This window comes from Aquila chrysaetos, unplaced genomic scaffold, assembly GCF_900496995.4.
Source record: "Aquila chrysaetos chrysaetos unplaced genomic scaffold, bAquChr1.4, whole genome shotgun sequence".
NCBI classification, from domain to species: Eukaryota; Metazoa; Chordata; class Aves; order Accipitriformes; family Accipitridae; genus Aquila; species Aquila chrysaetos.
This window is the reverse complement of record NW_024470383.1, coordinates 357,472-377,305: the sequence shown is the minus strand read 5'-3', so window position 1 is coordinate 377,305 and position 19,834 is coordinate 357,472. Positions and strand designations below refer to the sequence as shown.

At 50.8% G+C, this 19,834-nt stretch overlaps 2 protein-coding genes across 3 annotated transcripts; one reads left to right on the top strand and one right to left on the bottom strand.

The window, feature by feature from the left end:
- The first annotated feature begins 1,328 nt into the window (after positions 1-1,328).
- Positions 1,329-13,957, top strand: LOC115337863 (E3 ubiquitin-protein ligase TRIM39-like). Its single transcript, XM_041121776.1, has 12 exons — positions 1,329-1,976; positions 3,073-3,165; positions 3,955-4,185; positions 4,437-4,459; positions 4,791-4,906; positions 5,544-5,573; positions 6,061-6,653; positions 9,494-9,703; positions 10,153-10,272; positions 11,218-11,240; positions 11,747-11,862; positions 12,845-13,957. The coding sequence occupies exons 1-12, from the start codon at positions 1,560-1,562 to the stop codon at positions 13,363-13,365; spliced, it is 2,493 nt and encodes an 830-aa protein (XP_040977710.1). The 5' UTR covers positions 1,329-1,559; the 3' UTR covers positions 13,366-13,957.
- Positions 13,958-14,339: 382 nt separating this feature from the next.
- On the bottom strand, positions 14,340-18,979 carry LOC115337902 (zinc finger protein RFP-like). 2 transcript variants are annotated; one of them, XM_030006332.1, is made up of 8 exons: positions 18,929-18,979; positions 17,767-18,296; positions 17,002-17,097; positions 16,474-16,704; positions 16,256-16,278; positions 15,849-15,964; positions 15,639-15,668; positions 14,340-15,082 (listed from the first exon to the last, which is right to left on the bottom strand). In XM_030006332.1, exons 2-8 carry the CDS (start codon positions 18,184-18,186, stop codon positions 14,568-14,570), a joined length of 1,431 nt encoding a protein of 476 aa, XP_029862192.1. In that variant the 5' UTR covers positions 18,187-18,296; positions 18,929-18,979; the 3' UTR covers positions 14,340-14,567. The 2 variants fall into 2 exon arrangements, with proteins under 2 accessions (XP_029862192.1, XP_029862191.1); XM_030006331.1 differs by having other exon boundaries at positions 15,639-15,964.
- Positions 18,980-19,834: the final 855 nt, after the last annotated feature.

Sequence of the window (19,834 nt, the reverse complement as noted above, 5' to 3'; positions counted from 1 at the left end):
ATTATATTTTATTATTATTGTTAGTATTTTATTTTACTTCAGCTATTAAATCGTTCTTATCTCAACCCACGAGTTACTTTTGTTTTTTGATTCTCGTCTCCATCCCATTGGGAGGTGGGGAGTGAGTGAGTGCCTGCATGGTGCCTAGTTGCTGGCTGGGCTTAAACCACGACATTTCCCAAGGCACAGGAAAAAAAAACCCAACACCCCATCCACTCACCCCTGGGAAACAAACGAGGCGCTGGGTTTTGTCCCAATTCCACCCTGAGCCTCTGCAGCTCCAGGTGTTACAACAGTCAGAACTGGGAATGAACACATAGAAACAGGACTGCTCCTTTTGGCATTGGCTCGATGTGAGCCCTGATGCACTGGGCTTTAGTCAAGCCAGAGAGTGAACCTTTTCCTTGAGGATATAAAACAGACACAGGGGTTCAGATGAAGGTCCATCAAGTCCTTGTCCTGTCCCCAAAAGTAGATGCCTAGGAAAGCAGATAAAAGCAGGGCAAGAATGACTATGGGCCCAGGACCTCCATTTAAGCAGCGTAAATGGGTAATTAAACAATTAAAAGTGTATAATGACAGGCGTGGAGAGATGTCATGTTTGGCTCTGTTCTCTCTCTAACCCCATTGGGCAGTTGCAGAAAGCGATTCGCCCCGTCTCCTTTCCAGGCTGGATAATCCCAATCTCTCCCCATCCATCCTGGGCTTCTGTTTGACAGCCTGATGCTGTCTGTCTTGTACTGGGAAGACCCAAACTGGTCCCCGTACACAGATACAGCCTCACATGTGCTGATGGAGGGGAACAATCCTTCCCCTCTCCACTCTTGCTAATGCAGCCCCATATGGGGTTGATATCTTTGGTGCATGGTCCCACTGCTGACCCATGGACTCATTAGGATGAGAGGAAATGGCCTCAAGTTGCACCAGGGGAGGTTTAGACTGGATATTAGAAAAAATTTCTTTACTGAAAGGGTTGTCAGGCATTGGAACAGGCTGCCCAGGGAAGTGGTGGAGTCACCATCCCTGGAGATGTTAAAAAAAAATGCGTAGATGTGGCACTTCAGGACACGGTTTAGTGGGCATGGTGGTGTTGGGTTGATGGTTGGACTCGATGATCTTAAAGGTCTTTTCCAACCTAAACGATTCTATGATTCTATGGACAACTTGTCACCCCCCAGAGACCCTGAAGTCCTGTTCCATGGTTGGTCCTGGTGCAGGAGGCTATCCCACCCCAAGTTTAATGAGGTTTCTCCCCAACCATGTCTCCAGCCCATCCTGGTCCTGCTGAAGAGCAGCCCTGCCCTCCTGCCTCCTATCTGCTAACTCACATCTGGCTCCGAAAGCCGACTGAACCGAAACCAGCAGGAGGAAGCATCGCGCGTGCTCGCCCTCTTCTCGCTCCTCTCTGTGCCGCCTTTTCGTGGCGTTCGGGCTGGGGGTTGATTTTACCCCCCATTGGCAGCGAGGAAACGGCTGAGCCAGAAGAAGGAACTTCCTTCTCTTCTTCCTGCAAAGCGAAGCTTATTTGATCCTCTCCCAGAGGCAGGTTGGGAAGAGCCATGGCTACGCAGAGTCCAGTGGAAAGCCTGCACAGCGAAGCCACTTGCTCCATCTGCCTGGGTTATTTCCAAGACCCCGTCTCCATCCACTGTGGCCATAACTTCTGCCGGGCGTGCATCACCCGCTGCTGGGAAGGGCTGGAGTCACATTTCTCCTGCCCGCAGTGCAGGCAGACGGCTTTGCAGAAGAGTTTCCGTCCCAGCAGGGAGCTGGCAAATATTGCCGAAATTGCCAGGCAGCTGAGCCTGCGGGCAGGAGGAGCAGCGGGAGGGGAGAATTTGTGCAGGCAGCACCAGGAGGCTCTGAAGCTCTTCTGCAAGGAGGACCAGCAGCCCATCTGCATGGTGTGCGACAGGTCCCAGGCTCACCGCTTCCACACCGTGGTCCCTGTCGAAGAAGCTGCCCAGGAATATAAGGTAAAGCCTGGGGGGACATGCTTGCACCTCCCCACCTCACGGAAAACCCCTTTCCAGGGGCAAAGTACAGCAGTTCAGGTGCATCCGCTCTCTGTGCCCCTCTGTGGTGCAGCTGCAAACGGGGACCTTTGGGTGTCACTTACCCATGTGCTTCCTGTTTGCATTTTACTGCATGGATATTTGTTTTTTGCAATGTTCCTATAAGGTCGTCCCCTTTAATTTATTGATCTTTGCCAACAGCCTGGGAGAAATAAAAAAAAAACCAACCTTGTTAGCCTTTTTCCTCGTTGAAATCTGCTGTCGACTCAACTGTACTGAAATATTGACAACAATAAATATTCAAAATATGTAAAAATGCCCAAGAATTCCTGATTTTTTTTTTACTTGGTTAAATCAGTTATTGAAGGCAATTTTGCATATTTGTTTCCCTATTCACTCTTTCTTCTCTGTTTCACTCTGTTCAAATACAGAGAAATAACTTTTTCCTGTCTCTTCCTTCTCTGCTCCTTTTGTTTTCTGCTGATCCAAACCTGTTCTCATCATCTTGCTCACCAAAAAGCCAAGCACTTGGCAGAGTCATGCAAACACAGTGCAACATCGTGCAGCGTTAACAGGAGGAACTCCTTGCTGCAAGGTGTTGCTGATGCTGAAGGTTTCTGTGGGTTCAAAAAGCACTTCTATAAATGCATGCTAAACAAATCCACTGAGGGTTATTAAATACAGAGATATTTGTCCCAGAGCCACCAATTTCTGGAGGCTGCGAGTGTTTTTGAGGGAAATCTCACTGTGCACTTATCTTGCTCTTACATGCTTCCAGGACATGGGCTATTGATTACTGTTGGTGTTTTGAACTTCTGCAGATTTTTTTCCCTGTGCTTGCAGTGAGGTTTGTGTTTGCAGGTTGCATTCTCTTTGCACAGATCTTCAGAACACCATAGGTCACTTTTGCACCTTCCTCCTCCTCCAGTTCCACTCCTTGCAGAGGAGCCAGTGTTTAGGCAAAGCCTTTCCCATCTAAGATGAAGGCAGAAGTAATTTTAGTGGAGAAAAAGGATTTTTCTCAGCTCCTCCAAGAACATATTGTCTTTTTCCGTAGGAAGAAATCCAAGCCCGCCTACAGGCTTTGAAGGAGGAGAGAGAAAAATACCTGGAAAGCAGAAAAACTGGAGTAAGGAAGAGCTCATACCTGGTAGGTGCCCTCCAGCAGGAGCCTGGGGGAGCGTGGGTCTCTCCCTCCACCCCAGCATTGCTGGTGTATTTTGAGGCCAGATCTTGCATATTTGGTTTGCAGAGTGTTGTGCCATTTGCTCTGGGCACCAGCCAACGCTGTGTTTATCGGCTGGGGTTTCACATTAGCTGCAGCCTGCACTGGGGAGATAACGTTGCAGCTCCTTTGCAAGGGAGCTAGGGGGGCAGGCAGCTCTCAGCCTGGTGTAGAGATGGGCTGGAAGGTTTCCCCCCCCCTAAACACTATAAATGTCCCTCTTATAGAGCCCAGTTGAGGTTGCATCTTTTGGTTTTGCTTCCAGGCTAAGCTTCCTGAATAGTCCCTGCTACTACCTAAATCCCCAGCAAGAGGGTTTGCTGTTAAATTCACCCTTGTGTTGACTGAATATCACTGAGGACATGGTCTCCTGAGACCAGCCAGGTGGCCTTGAAGCATTAATCTGTTTTTCTTGGGCATGGTGGGATTCTTCTGTAGCTCCCACCATCTCCTGCCCATCTTGCAGAGCTTCACCTGAGGCTACTGTGATTCTTTCTGCAAAGGTCTGGGGTTCTTGCAGCCTCACAGACTGTGTCAGCCTTAGAGATGTGACACTAATAGAAACTAGAATGATGTAAAGATAATCCACGAGGGAAGTTTTTGCCAGTGTTTCAGGTGCTAGAGTCGTAGAGAGGTCACACCATGCCTTCTGCTGTGTGGGGAGGTCTCCTGCTCTCCTTTCATCCCCTTTGCCCTCATCTCTGATCCCGGCAGGAGAAAACCAAAACTGAAGGGAAGAAGATAGTGTGTGAATTTGAGCAATTAAACCAATTTTTGAAGGAGCAAGAGCGCCTCCTCCTGACCCAGCTGGTAGACCTGGACAGGGCCATCACCAGGATCCAGGATGAAGCAGTGGCAAAGGTCTCAGAAGAGATGTCCCACCTTGACACCCTGATCTGGGAGATGGAGGGGAAATTCCAGCAGCCGGCGAGCCAATTCCTGCAGGTGAGAGCCCAAAGCATCAGGGCTGGTGGGGAAAGGAGGGATAGAGCAAAGCCTGAGACCCAGGAGCCCAAATTCAGCCTCATGGGAACTCCCTGGTGTCTTCTAGCATTTCTGCAGGTGGGATCACCCCATGGGTAGGGTCCTTCTTTGCTACTGCATTGCCATGAAAATACATAGCTTTTGTTAGAAGACACAACACTTGTTGTTCCTCTTCCCCAACTGTCTTTCCTCCTCTCTCTTCCCTGCTTTAGGACATCAGAAGACTCTTAAACAGGTAATGTGGCTCCTTCTCACTTTACCCACACTCTGATGCTTGGAGAGGTTCTGGATGCCACCTGGGTGAATCCTGAGGTCGGGGTCTCAAGCCGATGCAGTTGATAGCTCAGCCTCCCACAACTGTGCTTTGTGTTCAGAAACATCTGCTCAGCGACTGCCTGGGGGAAACAAACTGCAAAGAAACAGGGCAGGGAAAAGGGGGATTTTATTTGCTCCTGGATAAGTATCCTCAGCCCATCCCATAGCTTCTCCTGAATTATTTAATGAGAACAAAATGAGCAATCGAACATACTGCATATGGGTTTTGCCCTCTTCTGCTCTCTTTGCAGTTGTGAGATGATGCAGTTCAACCCTCCGGTGGAGATTTCCTCCGATCTGGAAAGAAGGCTTGAGGACTTTGTTCAGAGAAACATCCTTGTGAGAGGCACGCTGAGGAAATGCCAAGGTACCGAGCGGGGTTAGGAGAGGGCACGTTGCCTTGTGTGCCTGATATCTGTGAGAAACTGGGTTCTTGTGTGCTGGCTGCTAGTGCAAAATCCACCTAGTAACTGTTGTAAATAAATGCAGCTGAAACTTTTAACTAGAGAAGGACACTGACAGTTTTTCCTGGGGCAAAAATAATTGGGAAGTGGAGAGGAGAGAAAAACAAGCTCAGCAAAGGAATCTCCTCTCCTATGGCCCACAAGAAAAGCAAATTCAAACAGAGCTTCTGGTGCAGTTGTTCCCATCACTTCCAAGCTGGTGGGAAAATTAAAGTTCATGTGGGTACAAAGCCAGGGAGGGGATGCTACAACAGGGGGAGAAATCCATTGCAGTGTCTCTTGGAGATGAATTTACCTTTGCCAGGAGGTTCATCTCCCCCCGTCTTTGGGAGAGTTGTATAGCTATCACAGCTTCAATATCTGCACCAGAGCAAGTCAACCCAGAGCCCTTGCACCCAGCCAAGCCCTCACACACTCAGTATTTTCCCTCTCAAGTCTCCCGTTAGCTGTTTCACCTCCCCAGCCTGTGCAATAAAGCTAAGCTGCAGCCAGTTTGCCCAACACATAAACCTGATACCATGAAATCTCTCTCCTCTTTAGACAGCCTGATGTTTAAATTGCAAGAGCCAAGTAAGTCAATGGTAGTGGGCGGGAGAAAACGGGGTTTTGGCTTGTGGAAGAAATTCCTGTGGAAAAAAACAATGCAATCCCCCCAGAGAGAGGAACGGAAGGGTGACAGCATTCTGCTGTTGATGCTCCTGGTGTATCCAGGAGTGAGATATGGTCCTAATAAAGCCAAATGCCCCTCTGGGACCCAAAGAAAGGGAATGCTGAGAAGAGCATTTGTGCTTCCCCTTCCCTCCCCATGAATTTCCCACCATCCCCTCCCCGTGCCCCTGCTCCATGCTTTGTCCTCTCCCCCCCTTCTCCTTTCACCCAGGGGACCCCACGGGTAGTGCCAGTCCCAGACCTGCCCTTGACGCCCAGTGAAACATTCAGAGCTGGGAGAAGCAGGGGAGCGGGGCTGGTCCCAGATGCTGGGAGGAGAAGAAACATCTCCAGCCTCTCCTGGGGCCAAGTCCTACCTCCAATACTCTGGTTCTCCCTTGTCCTGCAGCCAGCGTGACCCTGGACCCAGCCACAGCTCACCCCAACCTCCACCTCTCCGAGGACCGAAAACAAGCCAGGGGCCAACTGACCCAGCAAGACCTCCCGGACAACCCAGAGAGATTTGACTTCGAACCCTGCGTGCTGGGCTGTGAGGGCTTCACCTCAGGGAGACATTTCTGGGAGGTGGAGGTGGGCCAGGGGGGTGTCTGGGCCCTGGGGGTGGCCCGAGCATCGGTCAAGAGGAAGGGACCGATGAGCCTCACCCCCAAGGAGGGGGTCTGGGCGCTGGAGGCTTATTACTCACTCGCATCCCCCCGTGCCAACCTGCACCTGAACCCGCTTCCCAGGAGGATACGGGTCTCCTTGGACTATGAAGGGGGGCGGGTGGCATTTTTCAGTGCAGATGATGATGCTCCCATCCTGGTTTATACCAGAGCCTTGTTCAATGGGGAGAGGGTCTTCCCCTGGTTCAAGATGGGGATGGGGGCTCGTTTGCAAGAAATCACCCAAACCCCACCCTCAGAGGACCAGTCCATGACTGGGCAGCTGATGTCCCCTCTGGACTGGGTAGGATTCAGGTTTCCCCTCCAGATCTGTCCTTGAGATGTCTGTCAATCAGACCTTAATGAAAGGGACATCTCCTGTGTGATGACACCTGTTTGCTGTGGTTGCCAGAGCATCTCGCTGAGACAACTTGCTGCTCCTCTCTCGTGTCCATCTCATTGGGAGCTTTGGGATGGCACCTGTACAGCAACGATGGGGAGATGGGGACACCAGCAGACAGCAGTGAGGAGGAAGGATCAGCCGGTACAAGGTGATGGAGTCAGAACAGTGAGGGGTTGATCAAGGATGGAGAGCACTCAGGACTTCCAAACGTGTGGCCTTTTAAAATTCATTTTGCCTTTAACGGACCGAATCCTCTGTTTTTACCTCTTTCCGAAGTGTTTTCTTTCTGACATCAATTGCAAGGCAGATCCGGAGTCTGTTCTGCCAAGGGAGGTGGCCTTTTACTACAAACTAGCTTGGTTTGGGGAGTTGGTCTCTATCTCCATCTAGATTTCTGATAATTATTTTAAATAAAAGAACATTTTGTTTTGCATTGTCCACTTTCTGCCTTGCTATGGATGTATTATTCTGGATTTCTTAGCCTTTGGATCAGCAAGATTAAGAAAAGCTGCACAGGATGGGGACACCTTGCCTACCTTTCCACGTTCTCGTGATGGACCTCCAGTCATTCAAGCCCCCTTTGCAGGCAGTGAAGGGAAACGAACCCACCTGGAATGCAATTTTCCACACCATTATACATGTCCAGCTTCCTGGATAACTCCCAAGAAAAGCCCGTTTCTCCCTGTTGGCTGTTCAGGAGGGACAAGGTGGGACAAGTTGTACAGGAGGCTGCTGTGGCTGTGCCAGTTAGATATTCCTCAACTATAAAAGTGGGTGGAGTGGATAGGTAAAATACAAATTCTGGCATTTTTGCCTGATTCACCTGCATTGATTCCCTCAAAAACTGCTGATTTTCTTCTGAGGAAACCCAAAAGAGGAAGAGGCATCACTGAAATAAATACACGTTATTGATTACAGAACCAAGAAGAGGAACTAGAAGCGAGGGTGGGAGGGAGCGGGTGATGTCGGGCTCAGAATAACAGACGAGATATGAGTGGGCACCCTGTGATGAAGTCCCATCTCCCCATCGCCACAGGTCCCATTGAGGGCAAACTTACAGCTGGTATTTCGGTGCTCTTTGTCACGCTGTGACATCTCCCCTCCGTCCATGCTCCTTAGTCTGGGGCGTCACTGTCACTTGGTCACATCAATTGGGAAACACGGGGGATCCCACTGCAGGATAGATATCTGCTTTCTGCAAAACCAACCTGAAATCACTGCAGGAGCTCAGGCATGAGGATTTATTAAAAAGGGGCAATCAGGGCTACTGGGAAAGACTTTTGAGCAAACAGCCTTGAGTATTTTTTGCTCTTTCTCCCATCTCATCCCCTTTCCCTTTGCCACGTCTCTGCTAGGGAGGAGTATGATCCACGTCCAGACACAGATCCAAGCCCAGCTGGGAAAGGTAGAGGGGAATACAAATATACAGGCTGTAGGTGCAGGAAGGACCAAAGAAGAAAACAACCTGGGTGAATCAAGGGAAAAGCTCTTGAGCTGTTCTGCAAGGACAAGCTTGTGGGTTGCTGGAAATCTCTGAACTACCGTGGTCCCACCACGCTCCTCTCAGAGGCACTTGCTGAGAAGCACAAGGCACAGACACCAGGTCCCAGTAAAAGTCTGTGCTTTCCTTGGAGGTAGAAATTGATGTTTTTCCACCTCTTTCAGGGCCACGGGGTCCCTCCACATCTCTGATCTCCATGCACCTCTCTCCCAGCTCCACCTCTCTTCCAGGGTGTCCCTTCACTCTAGAAATATGCGATGCAGATGTCTCTGCCCCAGCTGGTTTTCCAGGCTCTGTAGACGCTTTTAGGGTGCAACTCATTTGCCCAACCATAGGCACCTAGTTTTGAGATGAAAGGAGCTGTGCCCTAGGCTGTGCCGATGGCGCGGAGCCACTATCCGCCGAAGAGCAAAGCAGCCCAGCTCAGATGGAGGTGTCTCATTAGATGCCAACATTCACTTGGTTGCACCCACCTCCTGCGTCTGGCAGGACTGATTGCCTCCCAACCTGCTCACTCCAGGCCATGCTTCCCTGGCAAGTGGTTGCAGGGCGTTTGCTTCCAGTCCTACTGTTCCTGGAGCAAGTTACTCCCCTGTGGCTCTTCCTGATGGGAATAGTTTGCTGGAAATGAGACTTGCATCTCCAAACCCGGCTAAGCAATTGCAGCTGGGAGAGTTATCGCAGTTGGTAGCCCTTCAGCTGGATCACGGTCACCCTGTCTCAAACGCCTGGTTGCTGCCATGCAAAAAAAATATATATATTTAACCATGGAGCTTAACAAAGGAGCAGTGGGTTATAAATTGCTTAGAAACATTTCCCTGTGAGCTCAGAGCCAGGACAGTGCTTCTGGGAGGGCACGTAGTGATGGGTGGCTATAGGCACGTTCATGGCAAGGGTGCCAAGGACCCCAACTTGTGCTCCTTGAAGCACATTGAGTCGCAGCCCCTCTTCCAGCACCTACAAAGTTCTGGCTGCACATTTACCTCCCTGTTTTCTTATGCTTTCCCCACCCTTGGTCCCACCAAGCTTCAAGAGCTCCCCACCCTCCTGGCAGCCTGAATTTGCCTCCAGCGCTTTTCTGGGAGGGTTGATGGTTTTGCCTAGCGCCCAGCCCTAAAAAGAGCAGGACAAAAGCAGCGAGGTGACAGCCCTCAACAGCTCCCCAGAATAAAAAGCTGGAAGATTGACAAGCGAGAAACACGATGCTCCGAGCACATCAGGCCAAGGGTGTCACCACCTCCTGCCCAGGAGACATGGCGCGAAGAGCTGACTCACAGGCTCAACGCATCCGTGCCGCAGTTTTATCCAGGACTGGGAAGGAACAGGAAGAGAAAGGTACAGCCCCATCAAAGGGATAAAAACAACAGGTTTTTTTAGTTCGCTTTGGAAGAAATTCAGGCGGATATTAAGTTTTCTGAAGGAAGAGAGAGAAGGTCTCCGAGGAAGGACAGCTACCCTGGAGTGCAGAAAACTGGAGGATCTGGTAGGTGTCAATCTCCCTGACCTCTTAAGTCCCTGGACAGTAATACACTGACTTTAGGATCATTTCTTTAGATCCTTTTCAGTTGCTTTGCACCACTGCTGTGCTGGTAAGTGCAGGAATGTCATGGCTTTCTGCCCAAGTTCATGCAAGTGTGTTTGTAGCTTTTATCAGTGTCTCTCCTCCCAAACCTGTGTTGCTTTTTTGCATCAGGTTTGATTTTTTTTCCACCCAGATTTCTCCAGGAATTCAAGAAAAATTAGTAGGCGTTTTGGTTCATGGGTGATCTCCTGTGGGAAATGCCTTTCCATGGATTCCTCATAGTATTTCCCATCCCACTGCTCCTTTGCATCTTAAAAGGGGAGGATAGAAGCCGAACCCTGGCAGACTGTGCTCAGATTTTAGGCATGCTGCAGGTCCCAGGAGGACATGAACTCTTCTTGCTTTCACAGCTGGAAGACCTGAAAAATGAGATTGAGAAGAGGCAGGCAAAAAATGCCACCAAACCCTCAGAGGAGATTTCCCAGCTGGATACCCCAACACAAGGGCAGGAAGAGAAGAATCAGCCATCGGTGAGTGAATTCATCCAGTTTACAGCTTTTCAATGGAAAATTGTAGGGGGGGGGGGGTCTCCCCACCAGGTAGCTACTGGCTTAATGAGTTGGGCTTTCCTAGTTCTGGTTTGCTCCTATTCCCTTTGTAGACTTGAAAACCCCAAGGGCATGAGGAGGGGGGGATTTGCAGCCTGGAAAGATGGAAGAAAAAAAAAAAGGGAATGAAATCACTGTCTGTAGGAGGGAATAGTGATGGCTGGTGGCTCCCTACGGGATGGGGAGCTGGGCATGATAGCGTAGGGAGCAAGAACGTCACCAGCCTTCCCCCCATCTTTGCGGTACCTGAGAGAGGGGAGCAGGGCAGGGCAGCCCAAAGCATCGGGTAGGTCTGTGGGCCGGAGGCAGGGCTGAGGGCAAGCTGGGAATGCAGCCCGTGGGGTGAATCAGCAGGGTCCCCGGTCATGTTCCTCCAAGGCAACTTGCAAAAGGACTAACTACCCCAGGACTGAGCTTAAATAGAGCCTCTGGGCCATGGGCAGGGGGTGGGTGGTGTCTCGGGTCGGGCTGATCAGGGCCATTAACGTCTATTAGTGCTGCTGGGGGCCCTGGTAATCTGCAATGGTCTAATGGGATTATGGAGCAGACAGAGGCAGTGTCTCAGAAGTGGCCAGTGAAAGGATGAGAGGCAACTAGCACAGACTGCAGCAAGATAATTTTTTTTCTAGATTTGGGGAAAAAAATGTTTTCCTTGTTAGCATGGTGCCTCCCTGATTCAGGGTCCCTCTAGATGTGGGCGTCTCCATCCTTCCATGTATTCAGAACTTGCCTGGACCCAGCACTGAGCAGAGGGTTGAAGCTGGGACCCAAGAGGTCCATCCCCAACTAAATAATTCAACATTGCTGTGATTTAAGCAGAAAAGTTCATGCTGAGCTTCCTTTTCTCTTTCTCTCTTCTTTCCCTAGGATGTGAAAAGCACCATCAGCAGGTATGCGGCCTCTCTGAAAGGCTGTTTCTTGAGCTTTTCAAAGAGCAATGACCATGGAGGAGAAAACTCATTGGTGGCTGCTGAATACACCTTTGCTTCAGGGAAAATGTGGGAGTCGGGAAGGGTATTTTGGGTACCATCGCTACATGCTTGTCTCTTGCGCATTTCAGGGGATGCGCAAATCAAAGGAGCTTTAGTCTCAAAACGACCTCCACATTGGCAAAGGCTGGCTTTAATTTCACTGCAGAGTCTTGGCTGTTTTCTCTAGCCCAGTCCTCCCAAGCAGGACCTTTCTCATGGTCTACATAAAAAATAAAGTTAAAAAAAGATTGATCCAACAGGGAAATTTGGCCTTCACTTTCCTTGAGGTTTGGGTTGCCAAGGGGGTGAGACTAAAAAAACTAATGTTCTAGCAATAGCATCACCTTATTTCTGGTGGCATCAGATTTCCTGAAATGATGACAATCGTTCCGAAAAGTGTAAGTTGTTTGGGGTTTTTTTCCCAGGTGTGGGAAAGTGACTTTCCAGCTGCCAGTGGATGTTCCTCCAGAGTCAGAAGACAGAGTCTGTCACTTCTCATGGAGGAACAGTGCTCTGAAGGAAACTCTGAAGAAGCTACAAGGTACTGAGAAAGGCTTGAGGAGGAGGAAAAAAATAGACTAGCCATATTTTGGGGAGAGCCGGAAGAGCTGATCTGCCCTTAGCTCATTCTGGATATACTTTGGGAACAGAAATACTGGAGAGAGAAACCCTGAGATGGAGGAGAGGAAGATCAAAGGGCTTTTCCTGGTCAGAAGAAATGACAATTTGATACCCACTTAATGCCTCATTTATCAGTCTCTTAGTTATAAATGTTTCACCCTAATTCCTGAAGGATGCTCATGGATGAAGGGTGGGCTGCTCTCTGGCCCGGCTCCCCCTCCAGCCTAGCCTTTCCCAAAATTGGCTTTTGCTGAGCGTGAGAATGCAAGAGCAGCTGTACCTGTTAGATGAAGGTGCACCTAGCCCAAAGTGGCCAAAAATAGATGCTGAAGGAAGAATACGAAAATTAGGGCAACCCAACAAGTTTTCTCAGCCCTGCAGCTGAAGCCCACCCCAGGGCAGAGCTCTTGCCTTGAAACCTAACTATTTCCATGAAACAAATACGGAAACAGACCGACATAATTCATTGCCCTGTCTTCAGGTTTTAGCTCCTTTTTTTTTTTTTTAAACCACATGCTCAGCCGAACCAGTCTGGTCTTGTCCTGTGGTCGCTGTAAGAGACAACCTGCTCGAGACTTTGCTGGTTTACATCCCACGTATCGCTTCCCTTCATTTTTTTTCTCCCCTCAACATTTATTTTTGGCCTGACATAGCATAAAGTCTCCAGGGATTTCTGCATGAGCCTGTTGCCATTACTGTGTGCCTTTCCTTTTTGTTTTTTGGGGGTTAAAAACAGCTTTTTTGCTTCACGTACAGCACCATTCCTCATGTCAGGGATGCTTCTGTCTTGGGATGCTTTTGCCCCTTGGATGCCAGCCTGGGTCCTGCTGGCCCCCTCCAAGCCCCCCACATCCCCAGGGGGCTCAGCCCTGCTTCTGACACCCCTGTCCCCCACCCCACAGCCATCGTGACCCTGGACCCCGACACGGCTCATCCCGACCTCATCCTCTCCGAGGACCGTAAGAGCGTGAGACGCGGGGAAGGACGACGGGACCTGCCTGATAACCCCGAGCGATTTGACTACTGGCCCTTCGTGCTGGGCTGCCAGGGTTTCGTGGCTGGCCGGCATTGTTGGGAGGTGGAGGTGGGGGACGGGGGGGATTGGGCTGTGGGGGTGGCCCGTGACTCCATTCGTCGGAAGGGGCATCTCAGCCTCTGCCCCCAAGGAGGGATTTGGGGGGTAGAGAAGTGGGGGGGACAAATCCGGGCGCTCACCACCCGCAAGGTGACCCTCCTACCCCTCCGCTGGGTGCCCCGGCGGGTCAGCGTCCACCTGGACTACGCTGGAGGGACGGTGGCATTTTTCGATGCGGATGAGGGGGGGCTTATGTTCATCTTTTCACGTGCCTCCTTCACTGGGGAGAGGGTCCGCCCGTGGCTCTGGGTGGTGGGGGCCAGGTCCCAGCTCAGGCTGTGTCCCTGAGACAGAGAGCAGCGTCTCCCCCACTTTTTACAGCCTCAGGGGACAACCATGTGCCCCCCCTAGACCATGGGGAACAGAAGAAATGGGGACTTTAGCTTTTGTGTTTCTTTCTTCCCCATGAAATTGAGTGATTGACGCACAGGGAAGGGAGAGAAGCCTGAGAGAAATGAGGCAAGGAGAGTGGAAAAGCTCTGGGGAGGGGACCCTGGGGCAACAGTGGGAAAAGGGAGGGAAAAAAAAAAAAAAATTCAGAGTGACAGTAGTAGAAAGGCAAATTTTCCCAAGGTGTGCCTGAGTAAGTATAGATGTCCCCATCTGAGCTGGTCACCTCCAAACCAAGGTGTCCAAACTTTACCTTTTCTTTTTTCCCCCCAACCTCCCAATGGGTGCAATTGCCCTAAACCAAGCAGTTTCTCCCTATAAAGGATCCTGTGGTGGCCAGTTCAGATGCAGACATCTGCTCTGTGAGTTTCTGATGTCAGGAGAGGTTAATCCCAAAGCTGCAAGGTGGGGAGTCTCACCAGCATGGCACCTTTGCTGATAGGAAGTTCACACATGGCAAAGCTGCTCCTAAGCCTCAACTCTTTCCTCTCTTCTCCTCCAACAATTGATATTTGAAACCTCCATGCTGTAGATAATTAATAATAAAAAAATACACGATTTTCTCCTCCGTGTCTTTCCCTCTGGTTGGGACTGCCAGTAGACAGGAGAGCAGTGTGGCCCATGGCTTCCAGGGATGTCCCTAGATCACCAGCATGGGGCTTGTGGACCTTTCTGGGTGCAGGCACAGTCAACTCACAGGCTTTGTGCAAATATCAGGAATGGGATTTAGTCAACCAAAACTCCAGTTGCCTCCTCCTTGAACCTGACATCCAGAAGCAACAAATAACCAGGCAGAGAAGAACATTGCAGCATGTAAATCTTTTTACTTCACCTAAAACCATAAGACCAGGGAAGAAGTCAGGCTGGTGCAAGATGCTGTGGGGCACACGTAGTTCCATTTGTCAGCCACTGATGTCCCAGTTTGGGGATGACCATTTGGGATGCTGACCCACAGAGGTGCTCAACCATTAGGGATCACTGAGGTTGGGAAGAGAGGCCAGAAAGGCCAACTAGGAATTTAGTAGACAGAAGTTCTCCAAAGTGCTGGAAATGGGGATGTTTGGGACATAAAGCTTGCGTTTGGGTAAGAAGGGACAGCTTCAGGGACACAATGTGATCTGGGAGCCCTTGCTCCACACCAGGAACCAGGGATGAATACTCTCCCCTTTAAATGAAGCTGCTGCAAAAGTGAAGATCAGGGCTCTCTTATCAGCATCAAAAAATGCCACCTGACCCTTCTCATAGTCCAGGGAGACCCGGACCCTTCTGGGGACCTGGATCTGGTATAGCGGGATACGCTCAAGGGAGGTGAGAGCCCAAAACTGACCCTCACAGAGACCCATAGACCAGAGCTCCATCTCCGGGCTCACAGCAGTCTCTGTCCTCCTCTTCAGGGACTCCCTGGCCACCCCCACCGCCCAGGAGCCTTTGGGTGTCACCTCCACCTCCCAGCAGCATCTCCCCGAGGTGATGCCCTCGCAGCCCAGCACGCAGGGATCGGTGCCAAACCCCTCAGCGGATGGGTCCTGCTGGGCATCTTCCCACCTCACGCTCTTCCCGTCCACAGACACGACGAGCTGGGGGTGAGCCGTGGATGGATCCAGGGTTACCTTCACTGCAAGGGACAGAGAGCAGAGCAAAAGAAATGAAACCATTTCCCATGGCCTCAGGTTCTGTCTCGCTGCTGGGGCAGAGCGGGGAGGTCCTGCAGCACCATCCATCCCATTGCTTGGGATGCTCTGCCCATGCTGCAGGGGCAGACGTTGGTTGCTTTCCCCATCCCACAGGACCCTGGCAAGCATCAGAAGAAGATTCCCAAGGGAGCAAGAGAACAAGCCCCAAGGCAGATGAGTAGGAGACCCCTACCAGTTTTTAGTGCCCAAAAAGCCAAACTAGGCATTTGTTCCCTGAACATACTGACATGAGGGGCAGACTCAGTCTTCATGCAGCTTAGCAGCTCCATTGGAAGAAATTAATCCATCAACACATTATGGTGAGGATTCCCTGACTCCTTATGGTGTTTTTGCCCCCCCCCCCCCCCCCCCCCCCCCGCCATTCATTGTTTCGTTCAGACATGGCAACATCTTCCCCAGATGACCCTCCAACTCACGGCCCATCCCATGTTGGGCTCAGCCTTCCCACTCCCTCATCTCCAGGAGATGTGGACTTACTCTTTTCAGGCAGCTCAAACATCAGGATGTCTAAAGAGGGGAGAAGAGACATTATCTGATATAACATCAGTGTGAACATGAAAACAGAGAGGTTGTTCTGCCATGCTGAGACCACATATATAAATGCAATAAAATATAATTTATATTCTAAATAAATATAATTTATGCTCCCACAGGTATTGCTCCATGTCCCCAGCCCATGCTCAATACCTTGGAAGCTCCTCAGAGTCTCCTCTAGAGCCATATTTTTCTCCCTGAAGTGACTGATTTTCTTTTCCAGCTCTGGAAGAAGCAATGGAGGCTGCTGGAAATTTTCCTTTTCAAACCTTAGAGAAGGAGGACGGAAAGAAGACATGAGGATGCATCTTCTCAGAGAGAGGCCAAGAAATCCTCTGTGCACACCCAGAGCTCAGAGGAGCTGGTGCAGGCTTTAATAAACCTGCTGCACATTCAGCGATGGGTAGGGACATCTTTGCTCAGAGCCTCTGGCCACAAAGCCAAATATTTGATTTCTGGGTGAGGTTTTGTAAAGGCTTTCCTGTACCTGTTCTGTCAAACACAAGGTCCAACCTCCCTCCCCAGCCTGGGATGGAAGGAAAAGTCAGGAAGCCCCATACCTGCTCAAGGTGCCTCTGATGTCCTGGAAGGAAGAGAGGGAAGAGGAAACTCAGTGAATGGGTCTTGGCAGCAAAACATCTACTGAAACCTCAACAGCATGGATGTGGCTTTGGAGCAGGACAGCCTGGGTTTGGCTGCATCATGGGGCAATACCCAGAGCCAGAAAATAGCCTGGACCTGGACGGTGACAACCTGGCTCCATTCCTTTCTCCCTCACCTGCAGAAATTTGCTTGCTGGTTGCTGACACTTCTCCTCCATCTCCTGGATCAAGGTATCCAGACGAGAGATCTCCTTCGTCAGACTCGTAATGTTTTCTTCCTGCATTTTCTCAATGTCCCTCTCCAGGTCCCCCACTTGAGCCAGCAGATGACGGGCATGGTCCTCCAGGAAGAGACGCAACCCTTCAAACTTGGAGAAGACCCTCTGCCGCTCGGCTTCGGTCTTCTCCTGCGAGGAGGGGACACAAGAAGGGAAGAGGAGGGTGGAGAAGGATGCAGCAAAGTCCCATGTGTTATTCTTTATATATATTTTTTTTTTGCTTTGCATTCAGGAATTGAGTGCCTGCAGAGCTCCAGGTTCTGCCTGTTATTTTTTCCTACAATGCAGTGAAAATTCAGGCAGTGTCTGGTTTGGTACCTGGAAAGGGACCCCAGCCCCAAGGCAGAGCAGGATGATCTCCCGCACAGCCATCTAAAGCCAAAGAGAGACATCCAGACCCTCATCCCTCCTCATAAAAACATTTACCAAGTACTCCCAGCTTCTCCTCATTTCAACCTCTCGAAACCCCAGGAGTTTGTCTCTGTCTTCCTTCAGGGCTTGCAGATGAGCCTGGATTTGTCCCTGAGGGAAGAAAAAACAAAGACCCCATGTCTCTGGAGATTGAGACAGCCTAAAAAAAAATTACTCTGGGGAGGGGATTGTACTGTGGTCAGCTCCAGAGCTTCTCCTTGTGTCCCTCTTGGTCCAGAAGGCTCCTGAGCTCAAGATCTGGGAATGCTTTAAATGGAAATAAATGCCACATAGTGGAAAAAGCTTTCTGCACCAGCCCTTGCCTGCATTGGATCCTTTCTCTGAGCTGATTTAACTCACTGATGCAGCAAGAAAGTATCCCCCTTTTTTATCGACCTATGTTCCTGCTGGTTTGGAGAGCATCTTGGGATTGGCAGATGTCCGGTAAGCACCAGAGCTGGACAAAGTCTTGAATTTTGCAGCAGGGAAAAGGGGATTAAGACCTCAACCCCTTCAACCACAGAGCATCATGTTCTCAGATGAGAACAGAGACAGCAGAAGCACTGGTGCGTGGTCTACGCTGTCATTTTGAAACGGGCCAGTTTACTCTGGGGGGAAGAGCAAAGGCGGGGGGTAATGTTTCTGCCCCCAGCCTACTGCCCTGGGTGGGGGTGAGATGTTCCACAGCCTGATGGTAATGTGCTGCAAGGGGAACATCAAGCCCTAATGGTGCTGGTCTGGCTCCTAGTGCACGTCTAGATAGAAAAAAATCCCCTTTACCTTGTATTCCTGGACAGCATCCTGCACGGGAAGCATCGTGTGAGCCCGGTGAGCTCGGGACTCCCGGCAGATCACGCAGATGAAGGCTTCATCATCTTTGCAGAAGACTTTCAGAGGCTCCCGGTGCCTCTCGCATCCTTCCTCCTCAACCGTCTCCCCTCTGGCTGCCTGCAAACTCAACCGCTTGGCTATTTCGAGCACCCGTGCCAGCTCTCGGCTGGGCCGAAAGTTTCTCTCCGGTGCCGTCTCCCGGCACTGCGGGCAGGAGAAATTCGCCGTAGACCACTCCCAGCAGCGGGTGATGCACGCCCGGCAGAAGTTATGACCGCAGTGGATGGAGACGGGGTCTCGGAAATACTCCAGGCAGATGGGGCAGGAGGCTTCGCTGGGGAGCTCCGCGGTGGGGCTCGGCGCAGCCATGGGGCCCTCGACGTGAGCTGCAAGACAGCGGCTGCTTTCATTTTCCTCCAAGCGAGGGAAAGGCGTTTCCCTTCTTGCCACCCCCAGGGTGGGCAGAGCCAGAGCTGCGCCTGGGTGGGAAGGGAGAGAGCGGGTGATGGCCAAAGTCCTCCTGGTTGCATCCCCCAGGGTGGTGGTCCCCGTTCCCAACATAGCTGGTACCCGTGGTCCATATGGGTTTCCTAGGACCCACAGCCTGGCAGGGAGGAAGGATGGGAAAAGGGAGCCCTGCCAAGTCTGAGGGTGAGACCCGCATCCAGGAAGGGGGCTGGGCATGGGAGCAAGGTGGATTTGAGGAGGGGGCTTGGCATGGAAAAGGTGGGGAAGAGCACCCATGGAAAAGGTGAGGCTGAAGGCAGCTTGGATAGGAGGTTGCATATCACAGGGAGGGTGGAGGAGGAGGAATGAAGCCAGAAGTGGGGGCTGAGGGGCACCCACGTGGAGTGGGAGAAGGGTCCCAGGATGGGGAGAGGGTCTGGTCCTCCCCTCCACAGCATATCAATGCTGCTGGCAGGCACGGGGCCAGCATGGGTTCTGCCTTTGCAGCAAACAGTGCCCGAGGTGGGGGGAAAGCAGAAAAGGAAGGTAGGAAATGGGACCCCGTCCAGCTCCCTCTAATCCTGGGAAATTTGCAGCCACCTCCCCCCACCTCTGTCAAATCCTCCCTCCCTCCTGACAGCCTCAGGTATTAAACTGCTCCCACCTTCTGCATTGCAAATCAGGATCAATTCCCAAGTCCCGGCTTATTAGCATGGTATTTCTCCAGGTACTGATAGATGCCAGCACCCCAGGGATCCCATTTCCAGCACAAAAGGGGCTGGATGCCCCAGCCAAGAGCAACCTCATCCCCTTGCTCCCTGTTGGGAAGAGCTGCACTTAGTCTTTACATCCCTCTGGGAAAATCTTGTCTGCACCAGAGGGGCTTTGAACCTCTTTAGCATTCCAACCATCCTTTTGAACTGACCCATTTGTAGCTTTGGCCATCACCATCCTGCCCTCTACACCTCTACACAGTCAGGCATCAGTCAGGCTGAAAACAAATAATTCCTTTCCCCAAAGGACCTATTTTTCAGCCCAAACAGTTCCCTCATCTGGCTGATCCCCTGAAAGCAAGATATACAGGAAAAAGCACCCCTTTCCCTGGTCTGTATTTAGATTTAACCCTGAAACTGTGAGGAAAGGCAGCAGGAGCAAAAACACACAATGCAAAGAAAGGAGAAAACTGAGGCAGGGTGGTTTATGCCTGATGGTTAATTGTGGTTGTCCCCAGCCCTGTATCTATGCCTTGAAGCAATTAAGCAGAATCCCACAGAAAAACCTTTGATTACTAATTTTCTTTTTCCTCTTGCACAGAGGCATTGAGCAGATGTCTTCCTGTCTTTCAAAACAGAGCCTCCAGCTCCCTCTTGAGACCACACTCACTAATAGTCCCTGTTGATTACACACAGCCAATTAAGGGCTCGTTTGCAGAGGAGTGTCATTATTTTTAACCTGTCTCATGTCCAGTCCAGTTTACTGGATAGACAGCTGTAATGCAAGGCTTTAGCTGTAAAAAACCACACCAAACCCAGCTTTAGGAGCTGAGCCAGGTTATCCACAAAGTCAAATC